The 27,908-nt window shown below is 38.9% G+C and overlaps 1 protein-coding gene across 2 annotated transcripts in view; it reads right to left on the bottom strand.

The window, feature by feature from the left end:
- SEMA5A (semaphorin 5A) overlaps window positions 1–27,908 on the bottom strand; it is a 627,428-nt gene that overhangs the window by 231,844 nt on the left and 367,676 nt on the right. For both annotated transcript variants that reach the window (XM_038392658.2, XM_038392657.2), the window contains exons 6-7: window positions 17,765–17,863; window positions 13,474–13,687 (exon numbers count right to left, since the gene is read on the bottom strand). In XM_038392658.2, the coding sequence (XP_038248586.1) occupies window positions 13,474–13,687; window positions 17,765–17,863 (313 nt within the window). The remainder of the gene's footprint in view (window positions 1–13,473; window positions 13,688–17,764; window positions 17,864–27,908) is intronic.

The raw sequence follows: 27,908 nt of genomic DNA, 5'->3' as shown, positions 1-27,908 counted from the left end.
CTTGCTGATCCAGATCATTAATAAAGATGTTGAAAAAACCTGGCCCCCGGACCGACCCTGGGGGCACTCTGCTTGATACCTGCTGCCAACTAGACATCAAGCCTTTGATCATTACCCATTTGAGCCCGACACTCTAGCCAGCTTTCTATTCACCTTATAGTTCATTCATCCAATCCATACTTTTTTAACTTGTTGGCAAGAATACTGTGGGAGATGGTATCAAAAGCTTTGCTAAAGTCAAGATATATTACATCCACTGCTTTCCCCATATCCACAGTGCTAGTTATCTCAACATAGAAGGCAATCAGGTTGGTCAGGCATTAATCCATGTTGACTGTTCCTGATTACGTTCCTCTCCTCAAAGTGCTTCAAAATGGATTCCTTGAGGACCTGCTCCATGATTTTGCCAGGGACTGAAGTGAGACTGACCGGTCTGTAGTTCCCCGGGTTCTCTTTTTTCCCTTTTCTAAATATGGGCACTATATTAAGTACAGTCATGCAGGGGATCAATCCTGGGTCTGTACTATTCAATATTTCCATTAATGACTTGGATAATGGAGTGGAAAGTGCTTATAAAATCTGTGGATGACACCAAGCTAGCACTTTGGGGGCATGATTAGGATTTACAACAACTTTGGCAAATTGGAGAATTGATCTGAAATCAACAAGATTAAACTTAATAAAGACAAGTGCAAAATACTATACTTAGGAGGATAAAATCAAATGTACAAATACATACAAAAATCAGAATACTTGGCTAGGTGGTAGTACTGCTGAAAAGGATCCCAGGGGATGCAGTGGATCACAAATTGAATATGAGCCAACAAGGTGATGCAGTTGCTAAAAAGGCTAATATAATTCTGGGTTGTAAAACATGGGAGGTAATTGTCCCCCTTGCATTGCACTGGTGAGACCTCAGCTGCAGTAGTATGTCTAATTCTGGGCGCTACACTTTAGGAAGGATCTGAATACAGTGGAGAGAGTCCAAAGGACAGCAACAAAAATGATAAAAGGTTTACAAAACCTGACCTATGAGGAAAGGTAAAAAAATAACTAGGCATGGTTAGTCTTGAGAAAAGAAGAAAACATGTTCTGGGTTATTCTAAAGAGAAAAGAGATCAATTGTTCTCCATGCCTGCTGAAAGTAGGACAAGAAGCAATGGGCTTAATCTGCAGGAGGAAAGATTTAGGTTAGATATTAGAAAAAACTTCCAACTATTAGGATAGTTAGCACTGAAATAGGCTTCCAAGGGAGGCTGTGGGATCCCCATCATTGAAGATTAGACAAACACCTGTCAGAGATGGTGTATGTAGGCTCACTTGGTCCTGCCTCAGCACAGAGGGCTGGACTAGATGACCTCTCGAGGTCCCATCCAGCCCCATATTTCTATGATTCTACAATTTTGATGATTAAAATCCAATCTCAAAGTTAACTTCTGAAGTTTAAATGTTGCTAATCATCTTCTATGGTGAGCTAAGTGTACAGTATTAATTGGCTGATTTTATATAGTGCTGAGCAACCCCAGCTCACATTTAAGCTAGTGGGCGATGAAGGTGCACTGCACCTTTGAAAAATCAGACCGCAAATGACTGCCAGAGACCCAGAACAAAATTGTAAAATATGGAATGTCTAAAGCTAGGCTCTGAAATCCATAGTTCGGTACCTTAATAATTGACCTGACTTTCAAAAGTGCTTAGTATCCAGCAGCTCCCATTGAAGTCAATGGGAACTGCTGGACGCTTAGCACATGTGCGCAAATAAGTAAGTAAATAAATAAATAAATCCACTTATTTAGATTCATGACAGCCCCCAAGTCATTGATGTAATTACTTAGATGGAACCCTACACCAGTGAAACTAATAACCACAAGAGAAAAGTGGTTTCTCTTCTAAGAATCTTACAGCACATAGGAGTAATGAAGTTTCCATCCTGCAGACCTCTAGCAGTGGGGTTGGAAATATGCCCTATTGAACAGAATAAAGATCTGGGAGCCAGGATACTTGGGTTTACTGACCTTCTGTGTGACCTTGGGCAAATCACTTGATCTCTCTATACCTGTTTCCCTCCCACTCTTTGTCCCCTTTGTATAGTTAGATCAGAAGGTCTTCAGGAAAAGCATTGTCTCTCACTATGAGTTTGTACAGTGCCTAGCACATTGGGGGGGCTAATCTGAAGACTCTAGGTGCTATTGTCATGCAAATACTAAAAATGAAATTAACACTATATGTATTGTAAATTAATCACATCAGTAATAAAGTGTGGAGTAATGGATAGGATATATTCCCTAATCTGTGATCTTTTTAACAATTTTGTCTTCAAGTGGTGAATTTTGGTGCTCATGAAAATAAACAAATAGAAAACCCCCCTTGGGTGCATCACTAGGCATCACACAGCCAAGCTTCCCCATTAATGTACCTTAAACATGGCTCCAGACCGTGCACAAAGACCTTTGTCCAGACGTACCCCCACAGTTTAGAAAATGGTGAACCTGATCCCAGTCATATTCAGCTCATGGGAGGTTTGCCACTGACATAATGACATCAAGATTTGGGGCCATTAGCTCATCTCTGCTATTTGTGTTTTCCCAAATGGCAGCACTGAAAGTGTACTACTGATGGACCATATAGTAAGTAGGATTACAAGTTTCTATTTTTAAAATATATTTTATTTCAACTTTTGAAAACAGGTAATAAATCCAGAAGAAGTTAGCCTTGGAAATCTACAATATTATAATATACTGAGTAGTCTGTTGACCCTAAACCGCACAGAATCAAAAATGCTTAAGTCTGTATAATAAGCTCTGCACTGCTCAAGTGATTATCCTTTTATCTCTTTTGTAGCTGGGATCTTACAAGTGACAAGATGTGAACAAAGAAATAACTGTGGGGATTTTTGATAGCCATGCATGTTTTACAATACGGGTAGAATGCCATTTGCATTTTCTTTTACAGTTTTCTGCCAAATTCTAAAAGAAAAAAAATGCACATTGCTAGTAGTAAAAACTATATTTTACTTACCAAAAAAAAAGATGATATAACCAAATAGAAATAATTAGTCTTTTTGCAAAACCAGTGACAACTGGAAGTATATGCAGGATGCTTTGTATATTTGTCCTCAGATCTGAGATTTGTAAGCAAGAGTAAAAATTGCAATAACCCCAAGAACACTGTGTGCCTGAATTATATAGACTACTTCTTGGTAAGAAAAGATTTGTTTAGGTAACATAGTCCTTTTTATTAAAAACTGAAGGATGATCTTGAATTAATATAACCATATGCATTAATCTTTATCAGCATGAATGAAAGGATTAATCTTTGCTCTTAGCTCATATTTTCTCCCCTCATGTCCAAATTGCAATACCAGTTATTTCCAGAATGTAGAGAACACTGCCAAATAATAATTATAGCAGGTTGAGACCTGTACTATATATTGTACACCTCTCCCCAGTACACCACTGGGGAATTTTTACCAACAGCAGCTTAGAAACATTGAAGTTATTTATTCTAGTTAGAGAATCTTCTCATGTTAGATATGCCAAAAAGGACCTCAAAATAACTATTTTAAGAGTTTTGCACAAGTCTCCCAAACCAAATACGTATATATATTTAATGCAGCAAATGTACATAGTGGTATGGAAATGCCACGATATTTTATCTGCCAACATAGCAGAACAAGCCAAACCCTCCTGTACTTTTCACAACTGGAAGTCTCTCCAATGTGCTTTATGGTTTTGTCCCTTTTGGGAGCTGCTCAGTATATCAGATCACTTATTAATTGTCATTTGTCTGTCTACTGACAATGTAGCTAGATACTTGGAATAGATTTGTTTACTTATTTAAAACATTGAAATGGCACCTATCATGTCTCAGTGTCATAAAAACAAGTACAATGTATTTCAAACTAGTCAAAGAGAACCAAGCAACCCAAATACATAATCACAAAAGGCAAAGGAGCCTGGCATAGGAGAAACCAATTATTGCCAAAGATGAACCACTTAACCAAAATAAGGGCTCAGTTCCCAATGTTACACAAAATGATAGAGTGGAAAGGGAGAGTTAGCAGGCATTTAAAACATGACTTATCTTTGACCTTTTTGCCCCCTTCTTTGCCAAATGTACAGGCAGACGTTGCAGCATGATAATGAGGTATATGAGCAGAACTTGTCTGGGAGGAAAACTGTCCATACTGACTGTAGATGTTGGGCAGGAGAGGAATTCCATAGGTACGTAAGGCCTAGATAATGGAGTTTATATACTAATATTAAAATTCTGCTGAAATCCTTTGTCATATTGCAGTAGTTCTCAAACTTTTGTACTAGTGACCCCTTTCACATAGCAAGCCTCTGAGTGTGACCCCCCCCTTATAAATTAAAAACACTTTTTAATATATATAACACCATTATAAATGCTGGAGGCAAAACGGGGTTTGGGGTGGAGGCTGATAGCTCGCGACCTCCCATGTAATAACCTCGCAACCCCCTGAAGGATCCCAACCCCCAGTTTGAGAACCCCTGTCATATTGGAACCCAGTGCAGTCTGTGGAGGGCAACCATAACCACCTCTTTTGCTTCTATTCTAAAAGGCAAGCAAGCATAAGTACTACTTCTTTTGCACCTTGTGGGCTGGTCTACACTACCATGGTAAATCAGTTTAACTTATGCAACTTCAGTTATGTGAATAATGTAAGTGAAGTTGACATAGTTAGATCCACTTACTGCAGTGGCTACACTGTGCTTGTCGATGGGAGAGCATCTCCTGTTGACTTCCCTTATGCTTCTCGGGGAGCTGGAGTACACAAATCGACAGGAGAGCGTTTTCCCATCGATTTAGCACGTCTTCACCAGATCCACTAAACCAACACTTGCTGCATCAATTGCAGCAGTGCTAATCTACCAGTAAGTGTAGAAACACCCTGTGATCAGTTTCAAGGCAATCCCATTAGGAGCACATTATTGTAGGCCAGCCTGAATGTGATGAGGCTTTGTGTTATATTTAAGCAGCACACCGGCTGCAGATTAGCAACACACTCTTTATTACATTGCTTTTTTCTAAAGGAAAGACTGGTGGTATTGTTTTCACTTTGAGCTGGGGGTGTAATTCCCACTGCCGCTGAGACAATGATTGAGAGACATACTATGAACAACTCACCTGGGTCTGGAAACCACGAGGGTTACATGGTATTATATTATACTATTTGCTGAATTTCTTAAAGTGTTTTCATGAAGCGGTGAAGAAATATAAAGGGCACTTATTAGTCATTATATGTTTTTGTAAAATTGTCTACCAGTCTACAAGCTCCCTAAAAGGCACGAATATCAAGGTTATTACCAACTTTATGTTCTGGAGAGGAAGCCTAATAAATGAAGTACTGGATGCCTGGATATTTTAAAAAACATTTTGTGGATGTTTATTTTAAATTAAACAAAGTGTCTATAACTTAGGCTAGATGTGTGATAAACAAAATGTCCATGTTTCTATTATTTTATTTCATAACAGTATAAAGAAAAGTTACTGTGCCACACATTCATCTGCTGATGTCACCTAGACTCAACATAGCCATGACATTATACCAAGTGTAGCTTTAAATTAAATCAGAAGATTTCTTTTCCTTCCACCCACTTAGAAGGACTGTGAATAAATGATGATTTGTAACACATGATAGAAAATTTGCATACCTGGGTGTTCCCTCTAGCTGGGTTATTTTGAAACCTATCAAATCTCCTGTGCAAGGAGACTGATAACAAATATACACATCTGTAGCAATACTCTAATGAATGGAAAGACAGATGTTGAGATGGACACTCTCCTTATACTTATTCCCTTTCTTGATATTTGGAATTCCAATAGACATAATCTCATCATAGAATATAGGATCCAGTCTGCCACATCCTCAACATACGAGAAGCTATATTTTCCTTCTTACTCTACTTTCAGCAGCCCCATTGATAGCGGGACCTTTGAAATTGAAAGTTAGGTGAAGGATTTTTTCCGTGGTGGAATTACAGATCTTCCAATGTCAAGAACCTCCACAGTAAGTAAGAGGGAGTGGTAAAGGTATGCTGCTCAAATATGCGACATGCCAATGCAGACAGCTCTCTTCAGCCTGACTGGAGGCTTCCCAAACCTCTGAATTTGTTCAGAAAGAAGCCCACTAACCATTAAAAGGAATGAGGTCTACCTCTCTACAGTTATCTTATTTCCTGTTTAGGAAAGACAGAAATAAAGGCAAAGGTGGTGGAGTAGCATTGTATATCAATGATGAAGTAGACTGTAAAGAAATAAGAAGTGATGGAATGGATAAGACAGAGTCTGTCTGGGCAAAAATCACATTAGGGAAGAAAGGTACGAGAGCCTCCCCTGGGATAGTCCTTGGGGTGTGCTATAGACCGCCAGGATCTGATCTAGATATGGATAGAGACCTCTCTAATGTTTTTAATGAGGTAAATACTAATAGGAATTGTGTGATCATGGGAGACTTTAACTTCCCAGATATAGACTGGAGGACAAGTGCTAGTAATAATAATAGGGCTCAGATTTTCCTGGATGCGATAGCTGAGGATTCCTTCACCAACTAGTTGCTGAACCAACAAGTGGGGATGCCATTTTAGATTTGGTTTTGGTGAGTAGTGAGGACCTCATAGAAGAAATAGTTGTAGGGGACAACGTCGGTTCAAGCGATCATGAGCTAATTCAGTTCAATGGAATGAATGGAAGGATAAACAAATATAAATCTGTGACTAAGGTTTTTGATTTCAAAAGAGCTAACTTTAAAAAATTAAGGAAATTAGTTAGGGAAGTGCATTGGACTGAAGAACTTGTGGATCTAAAGGCAGAGGAGACCTGGAATTACTTCAAGTCAAGGTTGCAGAAACTATCAGAAGCCTGCATCCCAAGAAAGGAGAAAAAATTCATAGGCAGGAGTTCTAGACAAACTGTATGAGCAAGCATCTTAGAGAGGTGATTAAGAAAAAGCAGAAAGCCTACAAGGAGTGGAAGGTGGGAGGGATTAGCAAGGAAAGCTACCTTATTAAGGTCAGAACATGTAGGGATAAAGTGAGAAAGGCCAAAAGCCATGTAGAGTTGGACCTTGCAAAGGGAATTAAAACCAATAGTAAAAGGTTCTTAGGCATATAAATAAGAAAAAAACAAAGAAAGAAGAAGTGGGACCGCTAACCACTAAGGATGGAGTGGAAGTTAAGGATAATTTAGACATGGCCCAATATCTAAACAAATACTTTCCCTCAGTCTTTAATAAGGCTAATGAGCACCTTAGGGATAATGGTAGGATGACAAATGGGAAGGAGGATATGGAGGTAGATATTACCACATCCGAGGTAGAAGCCGAACTTGAACAGCTTAATGGGACTAAATCAGGGGGCCCAGATAATCTTCATCCAAGAATATTAAAGGAACTGGCACATGAAATTGCAAGCGCATTAGCAAAAATTTGTAATGAATCTGTACATTAAGGGGTTGTAATGTATGATTGGAGAATTGCTAATATAATTCCTATTTTTAAGAAAAGAAAAAAAGTGATCCGGGTAACTACAGGCCTGTTAGTTTGACATTTGTAGTATGCAAGGTCTTGGAAAAAAAATGTGAAGGAGAAAGTAGTTAAGGACACTGAAGTCAATGGTAATTGGGACAAAATATAACACAGTTTTACAAAAGTTAGATCATGTCAAACCAACCTGATCTCCTTCTTTGAGATGGTAACAGATTTTTTAGACAAAGGAAACGCAGTGGATCTAATTTACCTTGATTTCAGTAAGGCATTTGATACGGTTCCACATGGGGAATTATTAGTTAAATTGGAAAAGATGAGGATCAATATGAAAATTGAAAGATGGATAAGGAACTGGTTAAAGGGGAGACTACAACGGGTCATAGTGAAAGCTGAACTGTCAGGCTGGAAGGAGGTTACTAGTGGAGTTCCTCAAGGATTGGTTTTGGGACCAATCTTATTTACTCTTTTTATTACTGACCTTGGCACAGAAAGAGGGAATGTGCTAATAAAGTTTGCAGATGACACAAAGCTGGGAGGTATTGCCAATACAGAGAAGGACCGGGATCTCATACAGGAAGATCTGGATGACCTTGTAAAGTAGAGTAATGGGATGAAATTTAATAGTGAAAAGTTCAAGGTCATGCATTTAGGGATTAATAACAAGAATTTCTGTTATAAATTGGGTACGCATCACTTGGAAGTAACAGAGGAGGAGAAGGACCTCCAAGTATTGGTTGATCACTGGATGACTATGAGCTGCCAATGTGATATGGCCGTCAAAAAACTTAATGCGGTCTTGGGATGCATCAGGTGAGGTATTTCCAGTAGAGATAAGGAGGTGTTAGTACCGTTATACAAGGCATTGGTGAGACCTCATCTGGAATATTGCGTGCAGTTCTGGTCTCCCATGTTTAAGAAGGATGAATTCAAACTGGAACAGGTACAGAGAAGGACTATTAGGATGATCCGAGGAATGGAAAACCTGTCTTATGAAAGGAAACTCAAAGAGCTTGGCTTGTTTAGCCTAACCAAAAGAAGGCTGAGGGGAGATATGATTGCTCTCTATAAATACATCAGAGGGATAAATACCACGGAGGGAGAAGAATTATTTAAGCTCAGTACCAATGTGGACACAAGAACAAATGGATATAAACTGACCATCAGGAAGTTTAGACTTGAAATTAGATGAAGGTTTCTAACCATCAGAGGAGTGAAGTTCTGGAACAGCCTTCCAAGGGAAGCAGTGGAGGCAAAAGAAATATCTGGCTTCAAGACTAAGGTCGATACATTTATGGAAGGGATGATATAATGTGATAGCCTAATTCTGGCAATTAATTGATCTTCAACTATTAGTGGTAGATATGCCCAATGGCCTGTGATGGGATGTTAGATGGGGTGGGATCTGAGTTACTACAGAGAATTCTTTCCTGGGTGTCTGGCTGGGGAGTCTTGCCCACATGCTCAGGGTTTAGCTCTCCACTATATTTGGGGTTGGGAAGGAATTTTCCTCCAGGGCAGATTGGCAGAGGCCCTGGGTTTTTCGCCTTTCTTTGCAGCGTGGGGCATGGGTCACTTGCTAGAGGATTCTCTGCACCTCGATGTCTTTAAACCACGATTTGAGGACTTCAATATCTCAGGCATAGGTTAGAGGTTTGTTACAGGAGTGGGTGGTTGAGATTCTGTGGCCTGCGTTGTGCAGGAGGTCAGACTAGATGATCATAGTGGTCCCTTCTGACATTAAAGTCTATGATTCTATGATTCTAGCCCAGTCAACTGAATTTTAGGATATTGGCAAGATCTCACAGCAAAGGCCCATCATGAGCTGCAGAGCAGAAAATCCACCATGTTAGATAAAATAATGTCGTCCATGACTGAACTGTCAGGCACCAGAGAAATCTTTTCCTACTTCAATGCTGCTGGTTCACACATATGTGAACGTGCATGCACACACAATAAAAGTGTAGTAACTCTATACAACTGCTGCATAACTAATATTTGATAGGAAGCCTCCTTTCCAATTAGTCAGAATGCCATAGTTTTCTTGCTGTAGATACATTCCACTCTCTCATTGTAGGAACTGAAAGTCTCCACTGTGCTCCAGTGCTGCAAAGCTAGTGTGATTTACTGGCTGAGTTATGTGTCGGCAGGCAGATAGACATAACAAAAGATGAATTTACCAGTACCTTGACACTTGATGCTCCCTAAGGTGCTCCCACCTCCTCCCCTCAGTTAGGTAAAACTTTGCTTCCAACTTTTTATTAGATTTGCTTTCAACAAACCCTAATTACAATTCTTATATTTTTTCTTAAAGCTAAAATCTGTGTTCTGATGATAAGACTTAAATCCAAACAGATAAAAGCTTTGATGCTGAAGTGTGGGCCTCAACAAAGAGTTAATAGGTAGAGTTGAAGCTAGTTAGTAGAGAAAATGTTAATAAAGTCAATCCGATTAACTGGTATAATTTTAGGGAACAGATTTTATTTTGTCCTTTGGATACAATACAGACTGGATACGGTTAACATGAAAACCTGGTAATAAGGATATTTTTCTGCCACAGTGGCGTCCTAGTTAAGTGAGTAGTTCTAACACCTTAGGTATGTAGATAAATATTGAGTAAATAAGAGTATCACACACACACACAGAGCCTGTCTCTCCTCTCATGCCAATTTTGCACTGCTATAACTATGAATGTCAATGGAGTTATCTTTATTTACACTGATGTAAAATGAGATCAGAATCATACCATGCATATCTTTCACACTTTATATTCTCAAAAAGAAAAGGAGTACTTGTGGCACCTAAGAGACTAACAAATTTATTAGAGCATAAGCTTTCGTGAGCTACAGCTCACTTCATCGGATGCAACCAATGCATCCAATGAATTGAGCTGTAGCTCACGAAAGCTTATGCTCTAATAAATTTGTTAGTCTCTAAGGTGCCACAAGTACTCCTTTTCTTTTTGCGAATACAGACTAACACGGCTGCTACTCTGAAACTTTATATTCTGAAACCTGCTGACATTCAGGGCATATTGCAAAGCTCATTAATTTTCCCAGACTTTCTCTAAAGGCTTGTCTGCTCTGGGAAAATTCATTGAGCTATATGTGCTAACACACATGGTAATACACAATGTTCAACACAACTTTTAGCACTCATTTTATACAAGTGCTGTCATATTTAAAATCATGTCAACTACTCTTGGTTAACCCTAGGTTCCTGAACCTGTAAAAACTTATGCATGTGCTTAACTTTACACTTGAGAAAATTCGCAGGGGAACACACACATTTCAAGAATTAAACAAGTGCACCTGATTGCAGAATTGTGGTCAGTGTTGTGTTACTTGACACAAGTTATAACAAAATGCATCTTCCTAGCATAGACAAGCCCCAAGGAGGGTTTCACAGATATTTGCAATTATATTACATTACAGGGGATTTTTTTTTTAGAAACACTTGCAATTTTTTTTTTAAATAAACGAATAGATTGTGAAAGCCTCGTGAAAGCGACCATCTAAAGGCTTCTCCCAGCAGGAAGTCCTTATCAGCTGATTATCATTTGTGACAAAGTAAAACTTCCTAGGAAAGTGAATTTATTAGCTGCAGTAGTTGGCCATATTGTAGTCTAGTCTTCCTCTTTAAGCTATGAACAGCTTCAAATTTGTTAGTCTGTAGCTTAATGAGATTTTCCATCAATCCTGTTAAACTAACTCAATTAAGCAAACATAATTGAAAAACACACCCTTTTTGCCTGTCAAGACGAGGCCCTACCAAGAGAGCCAGAAGAATTCAATTTATTCTAATTGTTTACTTTTTGCTTCTGCTTTTCCAATTATTTAAGAGAAGAACATCAAGACAGGCTACTACAGTTGGCAGACTGAGCTTTCCTATGTAAGCACACCTGAGAAACACTACACAGTTTATCTCTATGTCTGCCAGTACAGACATATATGTTATTTATGATCAAGTTTCTACATTTCTGCAAACTGCTGCTGTATTTATGTTTCATCTCACAATACTTTAAACATTAAACACATACACAGAAGTATAGTGCTGTCAGAAAGTCTCTAGACTTAAAGGTCTTCTCTGTATGTATTTTCATGTATTTGTAACTGCTGTAAACATTTACTCTAGACTAAAATTTGGCATTCAAACTGTTGGACCGCTCACACAGTGGGAAGTTGGCCAGGTCTATGCATGAGAAATGTTTAATGGTTCAAATAAGGTCTACTTGGCTGTTTCATATCTGCATAAACACAGAAAATAGTTCTTAGTCATTTTCACCCTTCCCTGATTCCTTCTGTGTATTACTTGCTACAAGAGTAAAATTATACGAGTCTTTGGTCAGTTCATTATAGATGCCTCTATGATAATTTAACAGATACATTTTTAAATTATAGTAAAAATCACACAGAGCAATGGAAAAACATTTAAGTATTTAATAACCAAAATAAATATTTATTGAAATATAATTTTTCAGGCCAGTATGCTGAATGGCAGACCGAGACTTCAGTTATTTTCAGAACTAATCTTTGTAAAAAGCATCAGAACAGAGATTTTAAAAGTGGTTAACAGAGGCTCAGAGGCAGTAACAATACTTTTCATAAATATTTTCATCATGCAAGTTTCATATAAATTTATTACAGAAAACTTGCATACTTTGCTACTGCCTCATTTACCTGGTATACTGAGAATATCATAATCCAGTGCTCCTACATCAAGATTTCGAGACCAAAGTGGTTTGGATAAGCACCCAGAACTCATACATCATGACTTAAAGACTGGAAAGTATGAAAAGTGAATCAACAGTTAAACAAAGCATTCTCCCATTTATACCATTTGTTCAGTTTTACTTTACAAGGATCAGTTAATTAAAATAACAATGTCAACTTTTTAAAGTAAGAATTATTTCTACCCTGATGCACAATGTACCTTTGGGGTTGAAATTTCAAAATATGGCATTTATATTTTCTCTTATACATCTCGCACATATAGGCCTTGAAGCTAATGGGACTAATCACATGCTTAAAGTTAATCATGTGCCTAAGTAGGCAGACCATTTGTCCAGTTTTAAGTTGGACAGTTCTGCTTTTCTAAGGTTTGTCTCCTATCCAGTACTGAGACAAAACCAGCCATGATTTTGTCCAGCTCCAGATGTGGAGGTGCCATTTTGTAGAGTGCATTGCCCTGCCACTGCCGGTGCACTCTTCAAAAGGGCAGCTCCCATGTGGAGTGACCTCACGCTGGTGGGGATGGAGTCACACAGGTGAGGGGAGGCCCATGCCGCTCCCAGAAGTACTGGAATGTCTGATATTCTGGGAATGAGTGAGTGGCCATCCTCTGCCTAAGTGTTTTGCTGGAATGGAAGCATAATCATTTGTGTGCATATTGATTGCATATCATAGAATCTCAGGGTTGGAAGGGACCTCAGGAGGTCATCTAGTCCAACCCCCTGCTCAAAGCAGGACCAATCCCCAACTAAACCATCCCAGCCAGGGCTTTGTCAAGCCTGACCTTAAAAACCTCCAAGGAAGGAGATTCCTCCACCTCCCTAGGTAACCCATTCCAGTGCTTCACCACCTTCCTAGTGAAAAAGATTTTCCTAATATCCAACCTAAACCTCCCCCACTGCAACTTGAGACCATTACTCCTTGTTCTGTCAACCATTACTCCTTGTTCTGTCACTATATGTAAGTAGGTAACAAATATTGTACACACTGTTGTACTTGCATAAATGGGACCCCTTTAAAATTATGACCCACAAAGTCCTGCATCAAGGTACAGTTATCTACATTATGTATGGACTTTGCTTTGCATCACATTCCAAAGACTGGAAAGCTTTGAAACAATTTTTAAAGTTAAAAGCATTTCAAAACCATGCATACTCAAAGGATAGGCTTTGAAGAATGTAGATAAGGGGAAAATGGGGTATAACAAAAACAAAAGCACTGAGGCTTGTCAATACTTACCATTGAGCCACTTGGAATTGTATTGTGCAGTGCGGAGAGGAGGAAGAACCCCCAGACTGCGATAAATTGCAGGATCCCTTCCTGGGAAATCCATGGCTGTAGCAGCATACAACTCCCCACTGGAAGTGAGAAGAGCTGTGGAATTGTGTTGGGGACTGTAAGGACAGCGAGCCATGCCACTGATCTGATCATGTATCTCTGTCAGGTTGCTTAACTGGAAAAGACAAAAAAAATTATATAAGCATTACAAGATGAGGCAAACCACACCATCAGTGAAGAAAAATACTATAAGCTCAGAAAATGTCTCATGTTAACGTAACATGGTGCCAAGCACATTTCTTTAACACCTTTTTTCCAGGCCCATGTTAGAAATATAATGCCTTTCTGGTCTTTTTATCTTCCAGATTCAAAGAAACACAATGAGGAAAACATTTACATTAATTAATTAAGAATTATACTTAAAATGTTATTTATTAGCAGCAACTTAGAAAATAAATTATGTATATGAGACCCTTCTGAAGTGACAAAAATCAGGATGTGTGTATCTTGGTAATATCCTATCTTACGCATTAATATATGAAAGAATGATGATATAAAGCCAAAAACCATATTCAGTGTACAACAGTCATAGTTTTTTTATCATGAAAGTTCATAGATCTGACTGTTACAGTCAACTAAGGTATTGACCAGAGCAATTGGCTAGAGGGCATAGAAACGTTATCCTCTAGCTTTGTTGGTGTCTTCCAGGACACAGGGATAATGAGCTCAAAATAACAATGAGCTTTCCAGCCCAATGGAATTGACGGTATGATTTAGCAGGCCCTAATACACTTACCCACAAACCACAGTTTTAAAGCCAATATGCTATTTTGGAAATTGATGTGCAGTAAGTTTAAATAGTGTACATGTTCCCAGAGATTTGACACTGAGCAGATTTATTTTTTAAAATACAAACAAAACAAAACACCAAAATGGTCACCATATTCCAGACAGTGCTATTTTGATGTTTATTCTAATTTTAATTAATCCTTGATGCATTCTCTCTCTATCTCTCCCTCTCCTATATCCTTAATCAATAATTTTCTTGTTGATATCTTTTAAATCCATAAATTGTGTCTTTGTTAAAAATAGCAGAATAACATTTCCAAAAATTTGGAGGTTTGTTGCTGACACCATCAGAAATCAGCATCATATATATATATATATATATATATATATATATATATATATATATATATTTTAGCTAAATCTTTCTTTACTTTTTTTGGCCCACAATTATATTAATTAGACATCCAAATTTTACACAATGGGATGCACACACCAAGTTTTCGTGACCCTCCATTTTATGTACCTAAATCTGGATTTATGCACCCAAATGTGGATTTTGGACACCCTGTTAAACATAATACATTTGAAATGTGGCTGTGTATCTCATCTCTTGTGTATTGCTATATTGTGAAATATCTTGAGGTGTAAAATTCCAGGAAAACATTGAACAAAATCAGTTAAATAAAAAGGGGATGTCAGTTTCATGGTTTTATCATAACCACACTTTGAAAAAATGCTAAAATCTCTTTTCTCTCTATAAAGATATTCAAATGTCTACTTGTGGGCACATTAGAGACTAACAAATGTATTTGAGCATAAGCTTTCGTGAGCTACAGCTCACTTCATCGGATGCATTTGGTGGAAAATACAGTGGGGAGATTTATATACACACACAGAGAACATGAAACAATGGGTTTTATCATACACACTGTAAGAAGAGTGATCACTTAAGATGAGCCATCGCCAGCAGCAGGGGGGGAAAGGAGGAAAACCTTTCATGGTGACAAGCAAGGTAGGCTATTTCCAGCAGTTAACTTCATACACACTGTAAGGAGAGTGATCACTTAAGATAAGCCATCGCCAGCAGCAGGGGGGGAAAGGAGGAAAACCTTTCATGGTGACAAGCAAGGTAGGCTATTTCCAGCAGTTAACTTGTTCTTGTTAGATGTTCTTGTTAACTGCTGGAAATAGCCTACCTTGTTTGTCACCATGAAAGGTTTTCCTCCTTTCCCCCCCCCGCTGCTGGCGATGGCTCATCTTAAGTGATCACTCTTCTTACAGTGTGTATGATAAAACCCATTGTTTCATGTTCTCTGTGTGTATATCAATCTCCCCTCTGTATTTTCCACCAAATGCATCCGATGAAGTGAGCTGTAGCTCACGAAAGCTTATGCTCAAATAAATTTGTTAGTCTCTAAGGTGCCACAAGTACTCCTTTTCTTTTTGAGAATACAGACTAACACGGCTGCTACTCTGAAACCATTCAAATGTCTGTATCTTATCATATCTGTTTTGTAGGCACTCTTTACGAGAGGGGCCTCTGAACTTTATTTGGAGTATTCCAGGGGAAAAACCTGTGTGCAGCAATCTAGCCTTAGAGACTACAACTCCCATGACGCCTTGGGGGGGGGGGGAGAGAGAGAGAGACTTCCTCTGGCAGGGAGAGCAGGCTGTGGACTCCAGTTTGGGAAGAGGCGTGAGATGGCTGCTGTGGAGCTCTGTCCATACCAGGAGCTGCTGCTGAGAGTCTGCATGGGCCTTGATCAGAGGCTGTTGGTGGCTTCACTAGAGCCAGGGCAGAGGCTGTTGCTGTGCCTAGAGCTAACTGAGCTGGGCCTGCAGTGAAGGACTGTGAGTAACCCTCATTGTTAATTGAGAAAGTACTTGCCTGGGAAGGGGCACCATAGAGAGACCGAGTCTGAGGAGAGGCAGAGTGATCTTCCATTTGAACCAGGACCCAGAGCTGCAGACATTTGGTGGAGCCAGCTCCAGCCTTCATTGGGGTTGTGCAACTTATTGCCTTGGCTGGACTGATACACAGAAGCCACAGAGTGTTGTCTCCAGCTTCAGATCTTCAAGTGCGTCCACGCAAGTGGCTCGGACTCTGAAATCCAGAGGAGTGTACACTCCGGGGTGGCGTAAATGGTGGCAGTGTAAATGCCAGTTAGATAATTTCATTTATTACTGTATACTATATTTGTTAACTGATTTTATTCAACTTCCCCCCCGTGGATTTAAATCAGTAGTGACATTTAATCTTAGTCTGTTATACCCTGTTTCTTTAAGTTGTTAAGTAAATGAGTGTTAGCTCTAATTTAAGTATATTGGATGTATATTATTTCTAATTGGTATTTGAGTTAGACCCATGCCACGGGTTGTTATTATTACTATTTGAAGGGGTTTATTCCTGGAGGTTCCCAGGGCATGCCATTGAGTGTGTACAGGATCCAGCCAGGTGGAGGCACCACCAATTTTAACTTCCTTTAGGAGTAAAGGGACCACAGCAGAGGGTGGATAGAGGATTCCCACTTATGCAACTGGGATACTCAGAATCTCCTACAATGTCAACAACATCAGGCACACAGGTGAGTGTTGCCTGATCCTGAGTAACCCAGGGAAGAAAGGGTGGTTACATGTTTGTTCCCAAAACCTGAAGATGAATTTGGAAACGTTCAGTACACGTCACAGTCATGTTTGTGAACTTGCTCTGGAATACAAAAAATTACATTTGCTCAATATTTTCTTGCTCAAAAAAAATTACTAAGCCCTTTTGATCTTCTGCAAACATGGCAGTTACAATACCTTTTAAAAATTATTTTATTTTTAAAGACATGCTGCATGTATTTGAAATTGTTCTGACAAGTTTGAAAAGCATATGAAAAAAGCTAATAAAAGGTATTTAGATTTTAGGCCAAGGCCCTGAAGTCTAGTTTTTTAATTGACCAATCTTTATTTGATTTACATATTGCAGTTACAGCTGTCTCATTTCTTATAATTTTGAATGTATGCACATTTATTGCTTATATTGAATGTTGTTAGATTGACAACTCTATAGTGCGAAATACTCTGATTACTCACAGCACAGGCAGCAGCAGTGCAAACTTCCCTATGCAAATCTGCTTCATCCCTAACTTGAAAGGTACCTCTATATAGGTAAGAGGCGTTCAGCCTTGAAAGCTGATTCAGTCTCTTTCTGTCAACAAGAGGACTATATAAAGTCAAATACGGTGGTGATTTTTGTGATGTGGAAGCTTGTTCACTGTGGAGATCTCAACATCTTATACAGGCAACTGATCAGATAGATGATTACTTTCAGTTACTATCTAGGGCTGTATTTGAGCTAACAGTCTAGAATTGAAATATCCCATTACCAATCTGCACAGCCCCATAGCAGCGGTTTTGTTTCACAGTGGCAATAGTCATCATTTCTGTGAACATGTGGGATCAATTTGTTTACTCATACCGTCCGATTGGTGCAAATAGGAGTGAAAGCATTGGTTCCACAGGTGAAGAGCCGGTCACCACCAACGAGAAGCACACGGATATAGTTCTGGCATTCTTCCTGTGATGCAGAAAAGAAACAGTGTATTCAGCAATGCTGCAAAGGAGAGAGAGGCCATTTAAAACTTGAACTATTCATCAGGGCTATGTGACTGTATGTGAAAACTCTGATAAGCAATGCTTGAACTTATCAGATAAGTGAGAAATCAATAAGTACTTCGATTGAATTTCTAACTATAGTATAAGAATCCATTCTGTCCTTAAGAAAAGCCCCTAATAGAGTCAAATAAACCTGTCCAGTACTGAATGGATCTGCCAAATTGATATTTTAAAAGTCCAGTTAAACTTTGTATGTGATATACACCACCTTGAATAAAAATGTCGGTTTCAAAAGATCAAATGCTATATCTCATGACAGGCCAGGTCACAGGGTGAGAGTGGTCAGTGGGTCACTAGCTTGGGTTTGTTGAAGCTACCATAGATACACCTCATGAGCTAGATCTCCAGGTGAGGATTTGGCCCTATTACTTTAAAGCATGACATTAGAAGCATATTAAATTACTCACTGGAGATACATTTCTCCAATCACTAAGGTTCCTCAAGATAGCCTCCAAAATTTCATCTCTTCAAATAACATGTAAACTCACCCTGGAGGAATTATGTTACTTTTTTTTAACTCCATTACAGTGTGTGACAGTTTTATGATGATTAGACTCTGATATTGGAGAAATTAAGACATAACAAAAACTTTCATGGCTGGCAGAAGGCTTTTTTTTGCAATACTAAAAATCTATTAGAATTGTAAATCAAGAAGATACAAACACTCCTGCTGCAGCTTGAATTCACTAAAACTCAAGCAAAAAAAATAGCTTGTAAGAAAATAGCTTACAGACCCTCTGGCTTGAATGAACGGCTAAGCAGCTTTGCATTTTGTTCTAATTCTCAAAGTCTTTGGGTAAAGTTTTAAAGCACATTGAGACTTAGCGATGTAACTCCTGATATTAACTTAGGTCATGCAGCTAAATCCACACCCTTTGAAAAGGTACCTTGTTATCCTGCAGAAAGCACCATTTTCTGGGCTTCTGCTACAGTGACATCAAATGCAGTTGTGCATATGTTTTGAAAACAGGTAGCCATCTGGACCCACTGGAGTATACTATAGAATTTGTGGCACAGCCTTGCATTGTGTATATGGTTGCACATCCAGCAGTCATGGTTTTGAATTCAAAAAGGGACAAATTAAGACATATGGTGTCTGAGCTACATTGAGAGGTAAGGAAGGGTTTGTACCACATGAGTGGTGATGGCTAGAGGCAATGGGCCAAATTCAGGCCTGACATAAGACCCTGCAATTGCAGTGACTTTACCAGGGCTATGTTTTACTTATTATGCAGGCAAAAGCCAGGAAGCCATATTACCATGAAGTGAGCTGCAGGCAGAATGCTCACCATTGACCTTTACTACATCTATAAAAGTGCAACACATTTTCCACAGTGCAGTCCCCCTGACCCCAATACGTGCTTGCACACAGGATGGAAAGTGTCCCATTGATCTCAATGAGAGCAGGCAGAGGCCATTAGAGCTCAGTGGCAAAGTGCGCTTCAGAGGTCACCATAACAGCCCACACCGTGGAATCCTGCCCTAACAGGATTACGAAAGAAGAGGCACTGGCCAGTGTCCCATCTCCCCTCACTATGTTGGTGAGGGCACTATTTATTTGGCTCAAATCATGACAACGAGCCTTTGTAAACTGAACAGACTCTAAACAGATTAAAAAACAAAAGGAACAGAACTATTAAGACCCATGACACAAAGAGTTTTAAGCATATTCCTTTAGGATTCTTTTCTTCAATACCAAGTACAAAAAAACCACAAAAACCCAGTGCACGAGTCTCTCAGGTAACATACTGTTCAATAAAAATTAAATTTTTAAAATCCTCTAATTCTTAAATTTAAGGTTTTTTAACACTTTCAAATTCAGACTGGGGAGGTCACATGGTACTCATGAGGAAGATGGTTGTCTAGTCCCAGACCATCTCACTCACCACATATCAATTCTTCTCTAATTATTACTTTCCTAGAAAATTGGCAATACATTGTTGCCATAAAATTTTACATTGATCTACTGGATAAACTTCAAACTGTTGAATATGGATTTCAATGAAAAAATGAGGGGCAACAAAAGATCCAAGCCTGAATCACCTAAGCAGATGAAGGGGGAGATCGCAAGGCCATAGCAGAACCTAGCCCAGGACATTGTGGCACTGAAAGATTTCCTTACAGACTGACTGGATTTCAATCTCAAAAGTTATTCATGGCCTCTCTAAAGATGTATGTGATGTAAAATTCCCAATTGCTCACTTGGAAAATCAGCTACAAAAGATTGCCATTGAAAGCAGTGAAATTAAAGTAGAAACTCTCCCCTTAAAGCTTAGACTAGACAAACTGGAAGAAAAACAGGATGACTTAGAATACAGATCTCAGAGAAACAATCTTCACCACTTGGAACTGCTGAGGGTCTGGAGGGGCGGATAGTATCAGCTTTCTTCAGAAACTTCTCCCTAACATACTTAAATTGGACCTTCAGCCACCCCTATTCGATATTGAAAGGGCTCATTGAATGCCTGATACTAGAAGACAGGGGTCTGATAAGCCCAGACTCATCATCTTCAAGCTGCTGAAGTTCAATGATAAAGTAATGTTAATGAACGCTGCCAGAAAAGGGGAAACCCTTATGTACAGAGGTCACAAAATTTCTTTTTCCTGACTTCTCAGCTGAGCTTATCAAAAAGAGGACTGCATTCAATGGCATAAGTAAATCCTGAGGGAGAGCAACATCAGCTGTAGCATCAAGTACCCATACACCTTCACTATGGCTTTAACAGACTCCGCAAGATTTTGCAAAACTCCCTCTGAAGCTTGGCTGACACTTCAAAGATTGAGACCAAATTTGACCAAAAATAGCAGAATGTTTTTATCACCATAAAAAACATACTTGTTTTCCTATGTATCCTTGTAGATATGGTAATATTCACTTACACCATCTTCCCACTCCTAGTAGATAACCAGCTAGACTGAACTTTGTAACTGAGCAATCACAACTGTATAGCACTGCAATGAATAGAGTAATAATTTAACCCTAAACTGGGATTTATAGCACCATCTACTGACTGAAGTATTATCTGCACTACTTATAATATAGGGTGGGGAGGAGCAGTTGGAACTGAAGCCTTCAGGGATCTGAACATGCCCCCACTGGCTTGTTTTAAATCTGTTAATTTTTTTGTTTTGTTTTCTGTGACAAATATATCTTGGAAGACATATGATATTTAACTATAGATCTTTTTCTATACCTGACCCTTAGAGGCTCAACTGAAGGTATACATTAACTCAAAACTAACTAGTATCTAATATGTATAAATACAGATCATATCCTAGAGATGTGGTTTTACAATATCACAGGGAAATATCTATCTTTAGAATAAGGTTATATGTCTTAATATATCATTTAAATCTTTGCCATGAATTTTCATAGAGTGTAGTCCTGGAATGTGAGGGGACTTAAAAAACCTTCCAAAAGAATTAAAATCCTGACACACCTCAGATCAAAAAAGACCAAGTAGCTTTATTGCAGGAAACTTCTCTAGCAGAAATAAATGCCGATCAAATCAACAAGATGTGGGTAGGTGCTGAGTATCATTAATTACTGAATTCTAAGAACAGAGGCACATCCACCTTAATTCATAAAAGTATAACTTTTCAATATATACAGTCCCAAAGGAAGATACATTCTTCTTGAAGGCTGTTTCAACTCAAAAAAGTTAATTCTTGGAATCATTTACAGTCCAAATGGAGGTAATTCTGAATTTTTCAAAGATATTGCAGACATCCTTTCTAATAAAAGAGACATTCCTGTAATACTGGGAGGCAATTGGAATACTACATTAGATAGATATCTGGACAGCTCTCAAAGCCCAATAAGCTAACCTTTATTGTTAATGTATGAAGCTGATACAAACAATATATGGAGACTGACACACCCCAAGGAACAAGACTATACATATTTCTCTTCCGTGCATTCACCTTACTCTAGAATTGACTTTTTTCTTATGTCTTCAGAACTGATTCCAGCATGCTAGAAGTAGCTATTGATAATATATTAATTTCAGATCATGCTCCAATTATTTGGAGCACATAATTACCACAGATACTGGTTACACATAATTAAAATCTTCTGGTGTAAGCTGAACATTCTGCTACTAAAAGATACAAAGTTTTGCTCTACAGTTGATTCAGAGATCTCTAACTTCATAGAAGAAAATAAGCACTCAGTTACTTCTGATACCATTTTTTGGGAACCTCTGAAAGCTACTGTGAGGGGAGAATGCATAAAGCATGCTCCCAAAAGAAGAGTGAAAAAATCAAGTTACTAGACTCTCTGGACAAGGAAATAGATGAGTTGCAGAGAATGCACAAGAATGCCCAAAATAATGAAAACGTCTTGTGTTCTCTAATCAATGCCAAATAAATAAAACAAATGCTTATCCAGCCACGTAAAATTTGAATTCCACAGGATCAAACAAAGATATGAATGGGGAGAAAAAGCAGGTAAACGACTCGCCAGAAGACTTAAGATGGAACTAGGCAACAGTAATATCTCTTCCTTATTTCCCATCCTTGACCCAAAAGATACAGTAAATTTAAACAATTCTATCAAGCTTTATATAAATCAATCAATTTGACTCTGATAAATTTTATCATTTCATTGAAGGCCTACCTTTTAATACCTGAACTTCAGAACAAGTGTAGTTTATGAACAAAGCTAACACAAGAGATCAAACAGGCTATAAAAAATATGAATTCCGGCAAGACCCCTGGGATGGATGGCTTTCTGGCAAATTTCTACAACAAATTTTGTAATCGGCTATCTTCTATTCTTTCAAAGGTCTTCACTGAAACATTCCAAAATGGAACCATATCTTGTGACATGAGAACTGATTTAATTACTTTACTATTAAAGAAGAACAAAGATGGTTGCAACTATGATGACTTCCACCCCATATCTGTATTGAACACAGATTGCAAAATAATTGCAAACATTTTAGTGACACCACTTAACATCATCATCTCATTAATCATACACATAGATCAGGCTGGTTTCATTAAAAGAAAATTGGCTGCTGATAATACAAAAAAAAAATCCCTCACTTGATCCAGCAAGTCAGATATTGCCTCTACAGACTTACTTCTAATGCAGAGAAAGCCTTTGATAAGTTGAATGATAAGTTGAATGGATTTATTTAATGGCTGTCCTAAAAAACCCTTTGGATTTGGACAAATATTCCTGAATTGGGTCATTGTATTATAAAACTCTCCCCTCGCTTCACTATCAACCAATGAAATTATTTCTCCCACATTTCAACTAGAAAGGGGGACATGACAGGGATGTCCCCTCTTTATCCCTCCTTTTTAATGTCTCTCTTGAATCACTGGCAATGTACATACATCAGCACCCAGGCATTGAAGGTGTGACTATAAACAGGAAAGAATACAAAATCAGTTTGTATGCTGATGACTTTTTTGTGCTATTGAAGAATCCACACTCATCAATTCTATCATTGTTGAATATAGTTAAGGCTACGTTTTAGTCACGGCTATTTTTAGTAAAAGTCATGGACAGGTCATGGGCAGTAAACAAAAATTCACAGCCCGTGACCTGTGCATGACTTGTACTATATACCCCTGACTAAATCTTGGGTGCTAAGGATGGTGTCGCATGGCTCGGGACCCCCACGGGTGCTGGGGAATGGGGGGCTGGGTGGCAATGCACAGCCCAGGACCCCCGCCGGGGCTGAGGATGCAGGGCCAGGCAGTGGCGCACGGCCTGGGACCCCTGCCAGTGCTGCTCGGGGTCGGGGAAGGTGGCGGCCCGGGACTCCTGCTGCTGCAGGGAAGGGAAGTACGGCGGCCTGAGACTGGCCCAACAGCGACTGGTGCGGCTGGCCCAGGGGCAGAGCCGGCTGCACCGGCTGCTGCAGAAGTCATGGAGGTCCCGGAAAGTCGTAGAATCCGTGACTTCCATGACAGACTTGCAGCCTTAAATATAGTTGATGTTCTTGGAAAGAGCTTTTGTTTTCGCATTGACTAGAATAAATCACAGGCAATGGATATATACAAAAAGACCAGATTCTTCTCAGTTTCAGCGTTTTCCATTTCAAATATGCAAGGAAATAATTTATGTATGTATTAAAATTTGTCCTAATAGTCCCAATTTTTTTCCAATAAATATGGGCTATATATTTAAAGAAATTTCCATGGATATAGGGAACTGGCATCTCCTCCCTCTATCCTTACTAGGGAGATGAGAAATAGCCAAAATGAATATCTGCTCCAGATTGACTTATATCATTAGCCTATTGCCTTTCATTGCCTCTCCCTTGCTCTTTGCTTTGAATAAATAGGCCTCTTATGCAATTTCTATGGGATATAAAACAGCCTTGTTTGTCACACAAGACCCTTAAAAAATCCTGGGCAACTGGAAGCATGGGGTTGCCAGAATTGTATCTATATTATCTAGCATTCCAAATGTGTCCTATTGTAAGATGGTTTCCCTCCAGCTGCTCTGTATATGTACCGGCCTGGTTTGATATTGGGAAAAAAAACCAAACAACCTTAGCTATAAGAAAAGGAGTACTTGTGGCACCTTAGAGACTCACAAATTTATTTGAGCATAAGCATAAAGTGAGCTGTAGCTCATGAAAGCTTATGCTCAAATAAATTTATTAGTCTCTAAGGTGCCACAAGTACTCCTTTTCTTTTTGCGAATACAGACTAACACGGCTGCTACTCTGAAACCTTAGCTATGCCATTCTTTTATATATCTTAAGAGGCTACCCACACTCTTAAGGAAAAATCCAGTCTTTGCATCAACATGGGGCATCCTGCAATGCATTAAGATGACTACAGCATCCAATATTACCCACTCTCTTCCTGTACTACTATGAGATAACCCATGTCTCACGATCAAGGCCAACTCCAGGCTTAAGTTTGGATACAAAAAGGACTAACAAAAATTAGAGATGATACAAGATGATAGACTGGCCTTCATTTACAAGTCTAAAATATCAGTTACCGCTGTCTCACAGTTCCTTCGTTCAGCAGAAATGTTCAAGTATTCATGCTTGGATAGGGCACAATTGTTCTGTTGCAACTCTCTCACTTCTAGAAAAAGATGTAAAGAAATATGGAATCAAAAGTCTCCTTGTAAAAATTACTTATAGGTTGCTTAATGGTTCAGAGTACCATCTCAACCTCTGTCTCAAAGAAAAATGGGGAAAAGAACTTAGCCTTACTACCACAACAGAAACCTGGGAGGATATCTGGCTTAATGTGAAAGATACTTCAAGTTTTTATCCCTTTGATTCTTCTAGAACAAGATATTAAACAAATACTGTTGGACTCCAGAATGTTTGTTTAAGGCAAGATTGCATCTCCAACATTCACTGTGTGTTGCCAAAGAGCCACATGCCAACCTTTCACACATCCTCTATACTCGTCAAATGATGCATGTGTTCTGGAACACCATATTCAGTGCTCTCTCAGAAACTTTAAGTGTTGCTTTCTTTCTCTTCTCCAAGCTTGTGTATTTTAAGGGTTGTGGATGAGTTGGTATTACCAATTAACATTAAGAAATTGATTGCAGTAACTATTTTAGTGGCCAAAAGAGTTATTTTGAGAAATGGAAATCTGCAATTCTTTCCTGATACACTAACTGGTTTACTGAGCTCTCTACTTCTGCATTTATGGAAAATATGACTCTGTCTAATAGAAACACTTGGAAAAAATATGAGGAATGTACACCATGAAACTATTGCATACATTTGTAGTTTAGTATATATTAGTCCCTGATATTCATAGGTTATGTTCTCACTTATTTATCTATTTCGTCACTTCAATAACTGATGCCCTGCATGACCTATACAGGTCCAGGGGTTTTGTTTGCTTGTTTTTGTTTTCCAGGTTTTACAAATAATGAACATTGAATTTTGTTATTTATATTGTGATAGACCCAGGCCAGTTGGGTACAGCAGAGTAACAGAAGGCAGATATACTGGCCACTGGATTAACTGTTTTCTGTTCCCTGACTGACCAGAGCAGGGGCTGCTCCAGGCTAATGAGAACACCTGACTCCAGTTAACCTGCAAAGAGTCAGGTGAGGCCATTAAGCTAATGTGACCACCTGACTCTAATTAAGGTCCCTCCGATAATATAAAAGGGCTCACTCCATTCAGGCAGAGAGGAGCCGGGGAGCCAGAGGAGAGGAAGTGTGGTTGAAGGGCTGGTTAATGAAGACACCCTCAAGTCATTAGTAAGGGAGCCCTAAGATAAGGGTGAAGAAGGGAGAAACAGGAGAGCTGTGGGGAAGTGGCCCAGGGAAATGTAGCAACTCTGGCAGTAAAAGGTTGGCTGCCAACAGCTGCTACCATTAGGGTCCCTGGGCCGGAACCCGGAGTAGAGGGTGGACCCAGGTTCCCTCCAACCCACCACTACAGAAACACCTCCTGGGAGAAGAAAACAGGCCCTGTCAGGACAGGAGGCTAAACTGTTTTGGCATGAGGCCGTAGGAGCAACAGAGACAGTGGGAATTCTCTCACCAATCTCCATTGCTGGCTTATGATGAAAAGGGCTCAGTAGACAGTATCCCTGACCCAAGAGAGAGAAGGGCTATGTGGAGGGTTGCAGTGAGCCTCCTGAAGCTAGCATAAACCGTGTGGAAGTGCGGGACCCAAGGGGACAAGGTCAGAGTTCTGCCACAATATGCTATTTCCATCTTGGGCATGTATTTATATGTTTTGTTTTGTTATGTGTGTGTTTTTATATACAAAAAATAAAAATAAAGTTTTAAAAAATTCAGACTGAGTTCCAAAACCTCACACAATACCTTTACCTTAAATTCACCAAAACTTTTTTAAAAAAAATATTCTTTGAACTAAATAGAATTCAGATATATTAATTAACTACAGAGCAGTTTGGCAGTACTATTGGTCCTTTTCAGCTCTTAAAAGTGATGGCTAAAGCTTTGGATACTTCCCTTACTGCAAATTTTGCTTTTTAATCAGGGTAAATGGAATGCCATCTTTTGTTTCTTTTGATGAAGTATGTTAGCAAGAGTGGTATGTACACAAACAATAGGAGATTTTTCATATTTTGCTATCCCAGCAAGCCTTGGAATGTAAGTGTAGGAAAAGCAAGTGGGCTATGATATTACAACCCATCAGACTTATTCACCTCTCCTCTTCATACTCCACAGCCTGCTGAAATAGCTCTGAGATAAAATTAGTTGTACACTGAGCACCCACTCTGTGTTCAAGAAGAATAATGTTCATTTTTAACACTGACATTCTTAACATTTGCAAGATTCTTTTCTTTTATGCGCTCAATCCTTGTGCCAGCTTTTAAATGATTCATATATTACAACATGGTAAGCAAAAGATCTTGGGTCACAGTCATCCCTTGTTTCAGCGTAGCAGCCGTAGTCTGTATTCACAAAAAGAAAAGGAGTACTTGTGGCACCTTAGAGACTAACAAATTTATTTGAGCATAAGCTTTCGTGAGCTACAGCTCACTTCATCGGATTCATCCCTTGTATAAACCCACACTGCAATCAAAGTAGATTTGACACTGGCCCAAATTTATCCTGGTGCTATTTTTTATAAGGAATCACATTTAAATTAACCAATATTTAAAAGAAAAAAAAAACACACTTTGGGAGAAAATTAAAAAAACACATTCTCTTTTGAGGAACCAAGGGACACTTTCTTTACAATTAGCTATTTTACCAATATTTTTAAAAATAGCAACAGCTAAAAAAATTGGAAAAACTATTATGTTATAGAGTCATGTGAATCTTCCAGAGTCAGTTTGCTGGGTTCAGAGACAAACTTAACTACACGGGATCGCTTGGATGTTCAAATTCAGGAGTCTTGGATGTCTTTAAGGGATTACAATGGCTTGCTGTGTGAAATAGCAGTGTTTGGTATAAGGGTGGCTTTTGAATTCATCAGACTTCAAGAACAGTTTTGTTTGAACGGGTTTATTTCACATAG

The sequence above is a fragment of the Dermochelys coriacea genome, chromosome 2 (genome assembly GCF_009764565.3).
Source record: "Dermochelys coriacea isolate rDerCor1 chromosome 2, rDerCor1.pri.v4, whole genome shotgun sequence".
NCBI lineage: Eukaryota > Metazoa > Chordata > Testudines > Dermochelyidae > Dermochelys > Dermochelys coriacea.
This window is presented reverse-complemented; position numbering and strand designations above follow the sequence as displayed.